The 13,786-nt window shown below is 40.7% G+C and overlaps 1 protein-coding gene across 2 annotated transcripts in view; it reads right to left on the minus strand.

Moving 5' to 3' along the window:
• FGGY (FGGY carbohydrate kinase domain containing) overlaps window positions 1-13,786 on the minus strand; it is a 224,942-nt gene that overhangs the window by 81,806 nt on the left and 129,350 nt on the right. For both annotated transcript variants that reach the window (XM_084852367.1, XM_084852368.1), the window contains 2 exons: window positions 3,630-3,737; window positions 891-952 (listed from right to left, as the gene is read on the minus strand). In XM_084852367.1, the coding sequence (XP_084708493.1) occupies window positions 891-952; window positions 3,630-3,737 (170 nt within the window). The remainder of the gene's footprint in view (window positions 1-890; window positions 953-3,629; window positions 3,738-13,786) is intronic.

The following is a 13,786-nucleotide window of genomic DNA, read 5'->3' on the forward strand; positions in this document are numbered from 1 at the left end:
ATTTTCCACTACGCAAATTCAGAATTATCATTATGCCAGATATCACATATCTGTGGAGTTAATACCCCACAGGGTGAGCATAATGCCTTTGTTTCTTTTTATACAACACCTGTTCATGTCTAGAACAAATTGCCAATAGCAGTGTAGTCCACGTTATTCCTCATCTCTACAATTAAACAGTTTCACATCTGAAATGTGAAATGCTGCTAGTCTAAGGCTCCCCCAGAGTTTGGTGCACATGCTGTCCTATCAAGAAACCTGTGGATCTTGGCTCAAAGAAGGCACTGATGTGCAAAGCAAAAAGGCCAGGCATGCTACCTGGCATTAGGAGAAAGGCACTCTAGCTTAAGGGTGAATGTTCACCACGCCAAAGTTTCAAGCATTGCATTATCAATATTATTACATTCGCGAAGGCTTCCTGTCAGCTCAGGTGCAAGGCCAATTATTCACGCAACCAAGGTGGCTAAATCACCACAGCTTGATCTTTGTGGCAATTCTGCAAAATGTAAATGTGCACCCAGGTAACATGTTCCACGTAAATGCTCAAAACCCAGGCTGAACTGCTGAGTAGTTCAAGCCTTCTCAAGAGTATTTTACAAGGACAAAATGACTAGAAAAAGTGTATTTCCGGTTATGTCAGCACCCCAGAAACGGCCATGAGAATCAGTCCTCAAGTGGGTAGGTTCAAAACAAAACAAAAAGGCTGTATTCTGGAATGGGAAGGATGAAGGATGAGCTTGGAAAGGGAAAGAAATTAACACAGTGAGAAACAGCCCAACTTACATCTCAGTTAAGCTGGAACATTCCAGCTGAACTAGTTTTGGACTGCAGCCAAAATGAAGTTTTAAGACAGACCAGAATTGATGAAGAAATAAGGATGATGACCTGACCTGGCTGCAGATTTTGTTTGTAGTTCTGGGAAAGCAGCGTGTCCTTGGACGACATGCTCTATCTTAAAAAAGAGAGAGAGAGACAGAGAGAGAGAGAGAAAGAAAGAGAGAGAGAGAGAGAGAGAGAGAGAGAGAAAGAAAGAAAGAAAGAAAGAAAGAAAGAAAGAAAGAAAGAATTTTCATATTAATTTTTGGGAAAAGATGTGAGTTTCATGGTTCTGAAATTTTATGAAAATCTAGTTTAACTGTGTACAATTCTGCTTCTAGTGAGGTTAAAAGAAAATTATGTAGTATATTTCAAAAATTGCCAAGTTGCATGTGGTTATAATGTGAAGGTGTTTACATGGATCATAAAGTCTTGTTTCAGGGCATATATGCAACTGTCCATTTACAGATGTGCAGAAAAACAAGCACCAAGTCAAAACGTGTCACTTTATGTTAACAAAATACTCAAGAATGTACAACAATTATCTTTTGGCTTGCCTCATCCTATGGATCCGTCCAAGCTACAGCAGCACAAGCAGTGACTTGTACTGCTGCCGCTAGAGGTTAAATGTAATGCTATGCCTGAGAGAGCCACGTTTGCTCTGTTTTCCAGGATGCCGCTCTCTGGTCCCTTACTATCAAACAAGGACAATGCATATGAATATCAGTTAATATGGAAAATATGGCTCCACCCTCCAAAAAGGGGCAGGAGACCATTCCAGTTTCATGAAGCACAAGTTAAGTGACCAGCTAATTAAACTGAAATTTTCTGGAAGTGCTTTTCTGATGTCTGAACTATACCTATTTCTGCATACCTGAAATATAGATCATGTTGTTGTCTAACACAGGCTACAAATCTACACACAGTTACCTGTGAATATGTTCCATTGAACATAATAGGACTTACTTCTGAATAAACATGTATAGGGTTGCATTGACAGTTGCTTAGCCTAAAGTGAAACAAAGGTAAATTGAAAAGTCCCTAATTATATCTGGAAGGAAGCCAAAATGGAAGCCAAAGAGTACGCATGTATGTGACTTAGAGCACAATCCTGTGCATGTTTAGACAGAAATAAATCCTACAACCCCTGGGAGTTGTGGGACTTTTTTCTGTCTAAACATGCATAGGATTGTGGCTTTAGGTATAAATCTTTTAAATGGCATCCTTATATACGCATTTAGGGTATAATGATAAAGGATGTGTATAACATTTTATAAAAAGTTCCCATTAGCTATAAGAACACAACACATGGGCAAAGCTACCTGACATATGAAAGAGACCTAATCCTTTTGTGTTCTGAAGTAATATGACAACCAAAGCAATCCAAACTGATCTTTATAGCCCAAATATGCTTCTCATGCTACCATATAAATCTTGTAAATAAATAAATATAACTGAGTGAATGTATCCCAAAAGATTTACATATACTTTGGGTAATGATACATGTTGGATAATTATACATTTTGGGGTATTACAATGCTTCGGAATCATGGCATATAAGCTTACCACTCCCAAAAAGAAAAGCACACCTTCCCTCACGTACATTTTCAAGAAATTGCTTTGAAGATCTGAGTATGAGCTCGCTTCACACTAAAGGAAGGAGGACAAGCTGGGCATGTGACCTCCTATCTATACAACATTACCACCTATCTATAGCTCATTAGTGAACATGGCTATCTGTGTAGAACGATGGGGGTAATTGGGATGTTGGGCAGGCCAGTGCAGAGTTTCTATTGATGAACCCTCAAGGCTTGTTGGGGAAAAAAGTGAACATCTTGCTGCCCTCTCCCCACAAACTCCACTGTGGCCCAACCTTAATGCGTGCACATTAGCTTCACCAATTCTCCTGGCAACTGATCTTAGTTCACAGGCATTACCAACACAGCTGTCTAAGTAAAGAAGTCAGGATGGGCCAGTTGAATCTGCCCCCAGTGAGTATATTTATTTATTTAAAAGATTGATATACTGCCTTCAGAAGAGCTTCCAGGACAGTTTACAAAAACGAGATAATACACCAATATCTGACGGGCTCTTGTGACAGAAGGGAGGAAGAGGAGCCTCTTTGTCTTCAGCCTTTCTCCCCGAAACAGAGCTGAGACCATAGCCAAAGGCCATACCATGGTAAGATGCATAAGGCATACAAACTTCCCATGGCATATGACAGACCAACATGGCCACTTCCATATATCCTAAAACTAATAGGAACACTATTATTGATTTATTTGTTTGTTTGTTTGTTTATTTACTGCATTTATATCCCGCCTTTTTTCCTCTTGCAAGGAACCCAAGGCAGCTTACATTCTCCTCCTCCTCTCCATTTTATCCTCACAACAACAACCCTGTGAGGTAGGTTGGGCTGAGAGTGTGTGACTGGCCCAAAGTCACCCAGTGAGCTTCCATGGCCCAGTGGGGACTAGAACCCGGATCTCCCAGCTCCCAGTCCAACACTCTCGCCACTGCACCACACTGGCTCTCTAGAACCAGTGTGGTGGTTCTAGAGAGAACACTACTAATGTATCACTACTTCAGAACACTACTAATGTATCAGGTTTAGATGCACAGATAATTGTAAGATTTGAACTGACATTTAGTCTTATCATAATTCTAACTAACTCACAGCCTTATCACAATTCCATCACAGCTCATATACTTCATCATATGGCTTAGCATAACATACGTATCTGGAGATAAACAGTGATTCTTGTTAACTGAGATACCATGATCATTTATTTTGAAGAAAAGGTCAAACTCACCAATTTTCCTGTAGCACTTTGGCCTCCCTCATTTAGCCAGAAGCCTGGCACCATTGCTGAGTAATAAGGTCCCCAAACACCAGGGACAAAGACAGGGGACTTGCTTATCTGAAGAGAGAAATTCAAATCCAGTTACTCAAAGGTTCAAGCATGATGAGACCTGTCTGTGTGTGTACCTGGACACAAACGTAAGCACACACCGTCTACCTGGGGCTTGGCAAAGGATATAGACAGAACAGATGGGTCACTTGCCTCAACAAGCTGACAATCTAAATTTTAACAACAGCAGAGTCAACAAAAGGAGGGTAGGGGAGGAAAGGGAGAGGGAAGGGCTACAATGTAGAAATTTGAGCAGTTATTGCTCCTATTGCTGCAGCACATCAATGCTCATGCCGATTGCAGCAGATTTGTAACATATATGGTAGGCATCTCATGATGGTAATTGTCATGGATTTGTATGATAGTCCTGTACAGGCTGGGGAACATTTCAGTGTTGATAGCAAAACTTTTGAACAAATAAATTATGTGTCCTGCTTTACTTTATTTGAAGGGTTGTCCAGTCCAAGTAAAGATAAAGGACCATAAGAAGGGAGAGCCCAGGGGCCCTGAAGTTGCCTGTGAACACCTGGACAGCAGACTGAACAGACAGGGCACCTGGCCACAGTCTTCTCCACTATGGTGTGAAGTACTGTATTTCTATTTCAGTTCTGGTAATTATTTCTAAATTTGCATCTCCACATATAAATCAGCATATACAAATTTTATGCGAATCTGTGTCATCTTTTGCCCTCTTTTTTTAATGATCCATTTCCCTTTTTTTGGCAACGCCAAATGACCAGCCTAAATAAGCTTCCCAGGAGGGCTGCTGTGGCAACTGCAAATAAATAATAAACTAAGGAAGAGGTTAAAGGGGGGAAGATGCCGACAGGCTGCGATGCTAGCCCAGTTTCTCCTCAAAGCCCTCCTGGGGAACAAAGGATTCTGAACAAAGATTTCAACTAATAACCTTCTTTCCAGACCATTAACTTCTCCACCCACATTTAATCTGCCTGCTGTTTGATGTTAACTGGAACATTTAAAACAAATACGGGTGATCTGTTCTCTCACCAGAGTAGTGTTGTCTGCCATCATGCAAACCCAAGCCCCATTTCTCTCTGCTGAGGGAGAAAAGAAACATTGCTTTTTAATGTGGAGAACTGTGGGGGGCTGCAGCAGTGGCAGGCATCCTATCATGAGTCAGGCCACTGAAGGATACAAGTGGAGGTGAGAAGATATGTTGCAGGTAAGCAATTTAGGGTGCAATCCTATTGACAGAAAAAAGTCTTACAATTCCCAGCATTCCCCAGCTAGCCATGGGAGTTGTTGGGCTTTTTTCTGTCTAAACATACATAGGATTGCACCTTCACTGTTTTTGGTTCTTACAGATTTAGCTCTCTTGCTTGGTAACCCAACTGACAATGACATGGCTTGCAATTAATTCCTTCACAGTTTTTTGAGACTTACTTGAATGTAAAGAAATGTATTGAGTGGTGGCAGTATGAAGTCTGGTTAGCTTACTTTCTCTTATAAGCATAAAAAGTTATTCTAGAATGGTGTCAAGTTTATTCGTCACCTGGAGCTATCTTTGAAAGTATGATCTATTTACCTAGCTTTGAAAATTGAATAATAGATCCTGCAACTATATCAGAATTTAACTACTGATTACCTGAAACTATTTTTTTTAAGAAAAATTAAAAACGAAATTCTTCTTCCAGTTATGCTTAGGAGGTAAATATTAATACAACGGCATCTAAAAGCCTTTTCTGAGACGTTTCAGGAACGTCTAAATATTATGAGTCCTACCTCATTATTTACCACATTCCATAAATTATTGTTTCAGTATTCCCAGAGCTACCCTGTGCCTCTGCCAGCCCTCGAAGGGAAAGTCCAGTTAAAAGTCTATAACTGGTACTTCTGGGAAACCATCAGGTTTTGAATATCTGCAACCAAGCTTGGTATTTTAGAGGATACCCACAAGAATTTGCCAGGACGGGATATTTCCATCTCTAGCTTGTCTCTTGTTACACACTTAGATGTTCATATCATCTTACTACTGAAATACCATTTGTATGCATTCCAAAAAAAACTATCAACAAATGTGTGCAGCAATTACAATTTGCACATTGGTACATCTGTGAGCATAGACAATGCGTGCGGGCTTTTTCTTTTCATTCCTTCTCTTAGAAACTGTGCTGGGATTAAAAAAAAAATCTGGGATCTGGCTGAGGGCCATGTGCTCTTTCCAATAACTCCCTCCAGAGTTTCAGTTACAGACACACATCCTAGATTTCCCATTCCCACAATATGTAATCACTTTGGTAGAGGGGCCAGCCAAGCACAAATAGATAGATCCATGTCCTAAAATGTGTGAGATATTATAACATCATGTATGCAACTTTTGTCATGTTTGTGCACTTATTCACGCTTACCCTTAACCCAGAAGGTAAATCTAAGTATGCTAGCTGAATACTGACTGAAATGGGATTAGATCTAGGTCAGGTCTACACATTTGAACACAGACACTGTCTATACAGGAACTGTGGCCCAGTGATGTATATTAGTGCCAGACCTACTAGTGCATCTAAGCTTTTCTTTCAGTTCCCCTTCCAGAAACTACCCTCTTCCAGCCCAAAAACATTCTTTAAAACCATCTAAAAATCTTTTAAAGCCATTTAGGAGTTTGGCAGAAGATGTGCTAAATGATAAACTGTATAAGAAACTGCCAGTGTGTACATGTGATTATTTGAGTGTGGGCATACCATCTCCCTGGATTAGAGCTAAATGTTTCTACACAGTGAAGATTAGCATTTAGCTTTACTCTGTTCTGTAAGATGCATATGAACCCCAAGCCAAAACACAAAGCTAATTATTTTATTTGCAATCTTTGGTTTAAAGAGCAGAAAACTTGGTAGCGTACTATTCAGGGGTTCTGAACATGAATAGGGCAAATGCATGAGGAGTGCTCCAGCCCCACACCTTTTCATCATCGCATTCATCACTGTAAACTCATGGAGGGCAACTGTTTGAAGAAGAGAGACTCCTGTATCTGTGGAGGCTCTCCACGTCCTGGGATTTTCCCATGTCCTGGCTCGTGTGGAGAGCTTCCACGGATACAGGAGTCTCTCCTCTTTAAACAGTCACCCTCCACAAGTACAGGGCAATGAACATGATGAAGGAAAAACAGCAGAACTGGAGTGCTCCTTCTCATCACACATTGGCCCTATTCAGGTTCAGAATGCCTGAATAGGGCTTAATTTTAAATGCTGTCATATTTCAATGTCCTGAAATGGCAGGCCTAATTGGCCTAGTGAATGGACTCACATGGCCAGCTCCATGACATATAATTAGTTATATTTCTTTGTTTAAAACAGTGATGGAGAACCTGAGGTCCTCCAAATAATGTTGGACTACAACCCCCACCATCCTTGACCACCCCCATGCTGAATAGGACTGATGGGAGTTGGAATCCAACATCATCTGGAGGGCTACAGGTTCTCCATCCCTGACTTAAAATCACAGGTCATCACAAAAACAATACTTCCCACAAGGATGTCATATTATATAATATATGAAAACAAATATGGCAACTTTCAGTCATTATACTAAAATAAACGTCTGGAAATATGGTGTAGTACAGCTTTAGACTGCTTGACCCAACTATTTGTGGGTCTACTAGTTATTTGGGGGGTACCCAGTCTCATCCAACCTTTGCAGTCTCATTTGATATAAGATCACTTATGCACTCTAGAGCTCAGCATCTGAGTGCAACACTACAGCCAGCAGAGGCTATGAGGACCCTCCTAAGATTTACAATCAGCCAATGAGACCCTGCTCAAGGTACCATCATTAGTAGAGGTCAGACTATATTTCACAATGTTATCAAGTTCCCTCCCCGAGAAGCTCAAATTGCTCTGTCTTTCTCCTTTACAAGAGAAGTCAACGTTTACCTAGTCCGTCAAGCTTTTGGAAGCTGGTTTATTTGTCATTTACTTGAATTGCTGCTGCTTACTTGTTATAATTGTTTGAATTTTGGATTTTTAAGCAAGTAAATTTAAATGTATGATTTAAAATGTTTAGGATGCTCATTTTAAATTATTGTTTTAACATTTCTTGTTGTAAAACCATCTTGGTGTGTGTGTTTTAAAGACAGGTGGCATATAACTATTGCAAATAAATGAATATTCTATAGACTGACTTTCATTCTCAATGGGTCTGTTTTATTATCCCTCAGTGCTTAATAATTGGGGTTTTCGGTAGTAAGATCATATCTTTGTTGTACGTTCTCCAGAGCTTTTTCCTCTGCCACATGTGCCACCACTAAGGTTGCATCCTCCACAAATATCTGCACAAGTTGTGTCCTTAAATTGCTTTTATTTTACAATAAGGAATGGAAGCAATTTGCTACTGATCCTGACAAATGAAGTCTACCTTATCTCTGCTGGTTCTGACATGTAGAGTGTATTGGGATATATATTTTTTTCTAATTTAGCAATTTAAAGCACACATGAAACTAGAATCAGGTTAATTCAAATGTATGCTAAATCTCTCATCCAATTAAAAGTTTAGCAGGAGTTACTAAAAGCAAGCCTAGCAATGGTTGTAAAAGGGGCTCAGACTTTGGCAATCTCTAGAGAAAGGGCAATTCGTGCGTGTTGGGGGTGGGGGGGCAACAAGAATCTCTGTATACATTTCAGATGTAAAACAAGGGATAATATGCTTAATGGGTGATGAAGGGAAGTCTGAATATGGTTCCTGGTGTCATTCCCACCACTATTTAAGACAAGCATCAAAAGTGATTCAATAAATATTCATTTCCAGCCATGCATCAGCTACAGTCTAGCTGGCCCTAATCAAGAGCTGATCTCTGTCTAATCTGGGCTTAACACTTTATGCAAGCTAGTGAAGTAAGCTGTAAAACTGGGCAGTGAGTGACAGCCCAGGAAGTGCTATAGTTCCACTGACAGGGAAGCATGTTTACAGGCTCAAACAGAGGATACGTTTGTGAAGCAGCACTGTATCATTATCCAATTATTGTGTGGGTCTGGATGGGTCAGTAGTAACCTAGAAAAATACCCAGGATTTAAATAATTAAGCTGTCTGACAAGTTTTAAAGTCGTCACACTTGACAGGTTCCCACATTACATTCATAGGTTTAGGCTGTAACAATCTCCCATTTAGAAAAAGGAAAACAGGTGGTGGGGGATGGACCAACAAACTCATCTAAAGGTTGGAAGTCCCTGACTCCAGTCCTAAGTCTAGCCCTAAACTTTTTCCCCAAGAAAACTTTAGAAAAGCCCACTCAGCCCACCCAATTCTCTCATATATATTCAGGATAAAGAGTCTGACAAACCTGCAACAAGCAATTGGCATGTTACTGCCCTTTCACAATACAGGACTGTGGTGGGGAGGAGCAAGTGATGGCAAGAATATGGCTCATGCACTTCTCAGAGTGGCTGCATTATTTCTGGTAACAATAAGCTCCTTTCCCAGGCTTCTCCCAGGATTTTGATGCTTCATCCACTAGCATAACCCTAGTCATGACTAGGCCAAAAGAAAGAGCAACATTATTGAGACACACCCTACTGCAGGTTGTAGATTCTGGTTCCTTGTGCTGCATTTTCATCCCTGTTAGTCGGTGGCAGAGAAACCCATATGTAGGGTCCCGAAACAAAATGAAATGCCACATTACATTTCCCTTCTTTAAAAAAAAAAAAAAAAAAATTCTAATGGGAACCATCGTTTAGAAGAAGGTGGACAATCTTTGGACAGCCATCTGTCAGGGATGCTTTGACGGATTCCGGCACTGAGCAGGGGGTTGGACTCGATGGTCTTATAGGCCCCTTCCAACCCTACTGTTCTATGATTCAATCATTTGGCATGATCCACTCTCTTTCATGAAGTGAATGTAGAGGTATTCCTGTTGCATGGGCGTATCAGTCATCTGCTGTTTGAAGAGAACAAAGAAGCCCCTTTCCCATTGGAGCACATTAGGAGTTGCTGGATTAGAGCTACTGTATATATGAACAGTACAACATGTCGCATACTGTGGCTACAGCAAGTGTGGTGTAGTGCTTAGTGTTTGACTGGGACTCACGAGACCCAGGTTTTAGTCCCGGCTTGGCTACCAAGCTCCCTGGGTGACTTTGGGCCAGTCACCATCTCTCAGCCTAACCTACCTGACAGGGTTGTTGTGAGGATAAAATGGAGAGGAGGAGGATCATGTACACCATCTTGGACTCCTTTGAAGAAAGGCGGGATATAAATGAAACAAATAAAATAAAAAATATTCTAGCCTGGTTTGTTTATGGGTCTCCTTGGATTACTTTATTACCAATGATGGACATCCTTAGAAATATGGAGAAAAACAGTGTTGCTTTGTGGTTGTCTGTTCTTCATATATAAACCCATTTAAACTGCTGTATTATCCCATGGATTTCTTTCCTTCTTGTTTCAGAATATTTCAATTCCTATACAGATTCAGTGCTTTCTAGTAAAATGGAGAATAAAAACTCTGTGTGGGAGGATTTAACCTCCATCTACTCCCTGCAAGATTTATAGTAATATGTAAGATATGTAAACATTATAGAACAATCAGAAACAAATGAAATGATGAATCCTGTTTAACAGTATTCAGCTGTGATGCAACTGCCAGAAGGCAGGGTTTGTTATGAGTAAATCATCTGGATGAGATACAGTCCTCAAATCAACTTCAGCATCTATGTCAAACCCTCTAGGATCAGAAAACTGCAGAAATACATCAGATAACTAAGAAATACAAAATTGTAGGCAGATTTAAAACATATAACTCTATATTCATGCTATGAACATTTGTGCTAACAAAGGATCCGTTCAAACTATGATGGCAAATGAACTTCTCTTATTTATTCTAGCTTTACAAATCAAAGCACAATTGCACAAGTTTATACAAAAACAACCAAGCACAGGCATCCTTTTCTTTCATCCAAACTAAACGCATATACGGTTTTCAATACCATCTTCTGGTGAAGATAACAAATGGACCCATCACCTTCCCACCAGGACAAAAGCATTGCTCTAAATTACGAGTTACAGAGAAGGTAGGAAGGAGGGAGACTTCAATGGAGAAATGGCCATGTGAAAGGGGAAGCCTAAATGTGTCATGACTGGAATCAGGGATCAGTGCTGGGGATCAATAGGACAACCATATTTTTTCCAAAAGATTTTTGCACAGACACCTTAAAAGCAGACTGTGGTCCCATGAACCTCTGCCCCTCCCACTTTATTTTGATTTGCTTGCCCCCTAGCTGCCTCACACTTGGGAATGCTTGGGGGCCTTTCTAAATTATTCTTCCATTTATTCTTCCATTACACCAGGAATGTGTAGTAGTTATGCTGTTGTAAGGGATTCAAAGCCTTTCCCCCTAGCTAGCATATTTGATATGGGAGGACCCAAATGGCCCCTCTCCAGCTGGGATGTCAGTTGGGGCAGAGGGGGTGGGGGAGTGTTTATTTAATTAATAAGGTTTTGAGCTTAGAGATATCAGGATTTGTCAAAATAGCTGTATAGATTTCAAGAGATAATGTACAAGCTGTTGAGGGTCCATGACTTACAAGTAGTAAAAGGTTATGAATATAGAGTCTTTATAACTAATTTGGTGGTTGACATTAAGCTATCTTTTCAGCTGATGACAGACAGACAAGACAGATGGACAGCTGCCTAAGAATGATAGGAGAAACTATTGTACTGAGGCTGACAAAAATATTACATTTGAAGTGTAGCTGTTCATTCATGAATTATAATAGCTTTCAACAGCCAGTGTACTTAGTACATTACTTAATGTCTTTCATTCCAGATTAATTATCCTGTAGTTTTTTCACAGTCACAACTGGGATGTTCTCACACTTACTAACAGAGCTAGGTGTAAATATTCTTTTGAAGTTACTTTGGAAGAATGGATGACGTTCTCACATTTTATCATTTTTTGATCCGATCCATATATAACTGCACTGGGGTGTTAGCCATCTGATAATATGATTCCACAACACTCTGGTAGTATATATCTGGAGATACCAGATGGGTAGGGCAAGTGATATAGTTCCTTCTCCACAGTCAAGTTTCAAGTAACCCTGGTAACTTAGGGAAGTTCTGATCACACATTATTTCCCAGACCAGCTTCTGATGACTGGGCAGCACTGGGAAGGGTAATACTGACACTGGGGTCGGTGGTTGCTATTTGATCTGAGTTTCCAATGTTACTAAGTTTATGTGGAACAAGGATATGGGAAATTGGGTTGCCACGCTGCCTCAGAACATCTGAATTAGACCAATACAGTGTGAACGTAGGAGATAATTAATATGTGTTTATGTGTAACTAACTTGAATTCAGTGGTCTTGAAAGCAGCTCTACACTGTTACAAAGCAAGAACAGTTTCTACTCAGCTTAAGTGATGTCACACTGTCACAAAACTGGTGTAAATGTGAGCAGATTGGGGACTTGACAAAGCAATTCTTGGTCAGGGCCCTTTGCTGGTGTAATGAAAATTGAGAAAGTTACACATACAGTTCTGCACCCTATTAATACTTAGATTTACTTTTCAGATGATAGCCAAGTTCTCAAATAGCATCAGGATAGGAATTTATGTAAGTCTATACCACCCACATATGTGTTAGATGAAAGACACACGTTCCATTAATTTCTCACTTTACTTCCATAAAGCTGCATGTGCTGATGAGATGTGCTTCATCTGGTCTCAAATTACTATAAATCCAAGGTACTTATGTACGCATATACAGATATAGGTATCTCGGTTGCACAGAATAGATGAAATAATTGTAATTGGCTAATCAGTTTTCAAAAATTTTATAAATCTTTCACAAAGTCCCGAGATTTTTGGCTAGACTGTTGGTTATGCCAGTGGGGTAACATGTAAGAATTTATACATCTCATTAGATATTATCTGTTTAATTTAGGGAGCAATCCTATGGCTGCTAGTCAGCGGCTAGATGGCCATAGGATATCTGGTTTTCTGGGAACGGACCTCAGAGGCCGCACTCCGAGGCTGGTTCCCGGAGAACCGACCTTCCCCCGCTTCTGCGCTGCCTCACAGGCAGCTCGGACCAGCCCCACACACCAAAGAGTGCGGAGTGGCCATAACGGGCGTTCCAGGGGGTGTTCCGGGGTGGGGAGGGCAGAAATGCCAATATGACACATCCTATGTGTCATTCGGCAGCCTCCTCCCCCACTCCACCTTCCTGCGACTAGACAGCCAAAATCGTCTGTCTAGCTGCAAATGCAGGGCAGGAGAAGCATGGAGGGAACGATCCCCTTCGTGTTTCTCCTGCCCTGCACTGGATAGGCAGTCACCTCTGAGTTCGGAGGTGGCCACCTATCCCCACAGGATTGCACCCTTATATAATTAAATTCATGCTCTGAATGATTGTGCTAAAGGATGATTCTTTAAAAATTTCTAATCATAACTGGTCTCTGTTTCCTACATCATGCCTATCAGGATTTTAATATGGTTTTAAACCCATCTTTTATCTGGATGTTGGCAGATATTCACTAAGTGCATAATGTTCCCGCTCTTTATGTCAAAAGACAAATTATATATGGAAATTGAGACTTCCCATCTTCTGTACCAGGGGTGGGCAGAAGGTAGATCTCCAGATGTTTGGAACTGCATCTCCCAGAAGTCCCTGCCAGCATGATCAATAGTCAGGAATGCTGGGAGTTGAAGTCTAAAACATCTGGAGATGTACTTTCTGCCTTCAACACCATAGAAAGCAGAGTCAAGATTAAAAATCATCTTGACAGGCTAGAACACTGAGCCAAATCCAACAAGATGAAATTCAACAGCCACCTCTCCTGGCTTCATATCATCTGAAAATTTTATAAACGCTCCTTTGTCTAAGTCATTTATAGAAATGTTGAACAACACAGAGCCGAGGACAAACCCCTGTGGCATTCCACTCGAGATCTCCCTTTAGTTGACGCAGAACTATTAATGTGCCCTTGTTGGATATGGTTTTCCAGTGAACTGTGGATCCACTTAACTGTAGTATTGCTCAGTCCACATTTTGCCATCTCATTAGGGATGTCAGAGAATTCCGCCATGGATCTCGGGGAGGCCAAATGCCA

The sequence above is a fragment of the Heloderma suspectum genome, chromosome 4, assembly GCF_057233095.1.
Source record: "Heloderma suspectum isolate Gila_16-S chromosome 4, 16-S_ref, whole genome shotgun sequence".
NCBI classification, from domain to species: domain Eukaryota; kingdom Metazoa; phylum Chordata; class Lepidosauria; order Squamata; family Helodermatidae; genus Heloderma; species Heloderma suspectum.